The following is a 2,340-nucleotide window of genomic DNA, read 5'->3' on the forward strand; positions in this document are numbered from 1 at the left end:
TTTCATTTTCCTTCTCCTCTCTTTCTTTCTTCCTCCAGCCTCTCTTCGTTTTCGTTCCACCTGTACCATTTGTTTTCTATTGTTAGTTTCTTGTATCCTGTCCTTACATATTCGCCTTGTTCCATTCTTTCTCTGGCTACCCTTCTTATGTGTTGCTTCCCATCCCTTTCTTTTTTTTTGTCAGATCATCGTCCATGTATACACCCTTTTCCCATTTGCTTTTCTCCTTCATTATCCTTATTTTTTCCTCCATTGATTTCATCGTTGCCACTATTATTGTGTTCTTGCCCCCCCCCCCACCCCACCTTTATCATATGTGCTTTTTCTACTTCTGTCCCTATCCTCATTTTTTCGTTTATGAACTCCTTTACTGTCTCTTCATTGCTTCCTTCGTTTCAGTCCACTCCCTTGATTACTATGTTTCTTCTTCTTTCCTCTCTCTCTGCCCTGTCCTGATCCTCTCCAATTCTTCTGATTCTACCCAATAATTCTTTCTTTTCCCATTCCCACTCTCCTTTCTCTCTGTCTGTCTCTCTTTCCCTTCTTTCCCTTCTTTCCCTTTCCTCTTTCATTTCTCTCTTCAGCTCCTCCACTTGCTTTTCCAATATATATATATTTTATTTCCTCGATCATTGCCTCCAATCCTCTTTCCATTTTCTCTATTTTTTCCACCACTGCCTCCATTACTTTCTCTCTGGCTGGTGTCTCTTTTTCTGTCGAACTGTATTTGTCCAGTGTATTTTTGAAGACTGCTGGTACTGGTAAGTACTCCTTGGTCTTCCCCTGTTTGTCGCCATCTGCCGTTTCCCTACCTTACTTTGTTTTGCCGCGCTTCTAGCCTCCTAACCTCTTCTTTTCTAGTTTTTCTTATTTGTAGCTTTCTCTCGTTCTTGTCTCCTTTTTCGCTTTTCTTTTGCCTTCTCCTTGTATGCTCACTCTTTATTTTCCCTTCTTCATGCCTCTTTATGCTTCCTGTTCCTTTTCCCTTCACACTTCACTTTTTCCCCAGAGATCTCCGTCCGTGTGTTACCCTCGGCCCGAACCGAACCGAAAGCCCAAGTAAGGATTACTATTTTTGGCAAGCGAGTTTATGTAATTGTCCATTTTGTCGTGATATGCTTTAGAGAATTTTGTGTGCACTTAGTATCGATGTTAGTATAGTTGATATATACATATACATATATATATATATGTGTGTGTGTGTGTGTGTGTGTGTGTGTGTGTGTGTGTGCGCGTGTGTGTGTGCGTGCGTGCGTGTGTGTGTGTGTGTGTGTGTGTGTGTGTGTGTGTGTGTGTGTGTGTGTGTGTGTGTGTGTGTGTGTGTGTGTGTGTGTGTGTGTATTAGTTAGAGGAGGTAGAACAAGAATTTTCGCGTTGATGGATTGGATAAGAATGTGAATATTCGTTGTTTGATATATATTTATTCCTACGTTTGCCTTCTTCTTCTCTTTTAATTTCGCTATAGTAGTTTGTCGTTAGAACCAAAGCTCAGTTCATTTACTACGATGGTTTCTATTGCCACAATTTTCTTGCCCTTCGAGTTTAATAATCGAGGATGATTCCAACGATCCTCTGTGTGTGGGGTTCGTGTGGTTTCGCAAGCCTTGCCCAAAGACGGGCAATATTTTGACAACAGTGGGAGGAGGAATGCGAAGATCAGTGGGTGTTTGAGTAGCTGAAAACACCGTTCGCACAAGCCGACACAGCGGACAACCCCTTTGTTTAAAGTTTAAACAATGATTCTATCCTCAAAACCGTTCACGAAAATAAAACGAGATCGATGATAGGAAGTTCTAATTCGATTCTCGAGGGCAACGAAATTATCAGAGAAGAAGGAAATTTTCAAAATTAATTTTCTTACCTTGAGGAGTAGGTGCTGTCTGGCGCCATTACCTCAGCTGCTCCGGTGGTCGTCGATGTTTTTGTTGGGTTTATTACTTGAACTCGAATATAGTTTACTATCAACTTTTACTTTATTTATCCATTTCGATACAGACTGAACAATTTACTAACTGGATTAATACCGCAATTACAATGGCCGTTTCTGTCTAAGCGATGAAATGAGGACTTCAAAGATAAAATTTTCTTTTTACTTAGTCGCGGCTCTCTTTTCTTGGCCGAAAAACTAAAGACCCCGAAACGCAAAATACTATACAAAATTTTTAAACGCAATGATGAGCGCAATAACGAACGTAGTAACAATGAACACAAAGAGTGAACAAAATAATAATGAACCGTAATAACAATGATCACTAAGAATGAATACAAAAATAATGAGCACAATATGGTACGTAAATTATAATGAGCACAAAGAATGATTAAAATAATAATGAGCGCTGC

At 39.8% G+C, this 2,340-nt stretch overlaps 1 protein-coding gene across 1 annotated transcript; it reads right to left on the reverse strand.

Annotated features, from left to right (window-relative positions):
- Nucleotides 1–97: 97 nt before the first annotated feature.
- On the reverse strand, nt 98–684 carry LOC117214141 (histone-lysine N-methyltransferase, H3 lysine-79 specific-like). Its single transcript, XM_033459974.1, is given in 3 exon segments — nt 98–292; nt 294–602; nt 604–684. Coding segments are annotated over 3 exon segments (537 nt in total). The 3' UTR covers nt 98–145.
- Between the last annotated feature and the right edge of the window lie 1,656 nt (nt 685–2,340).

Source organism: Bombus bifarius, unplaced genomic scaffold, assembly GCF_011952205.1.
Source record: "Bombus bifarius isolate JDL3187 unplaced genomic scaffold, Bbif_JDL3187 scf7180000009180_frag, whole genome shotgun sequence".
Taxonomy (NCBI): Eukaryota; Metazoa; Arthropoda; class Insecta; order Hymenoptera; family Apidae; genus Bombus; species Bombus bifarius.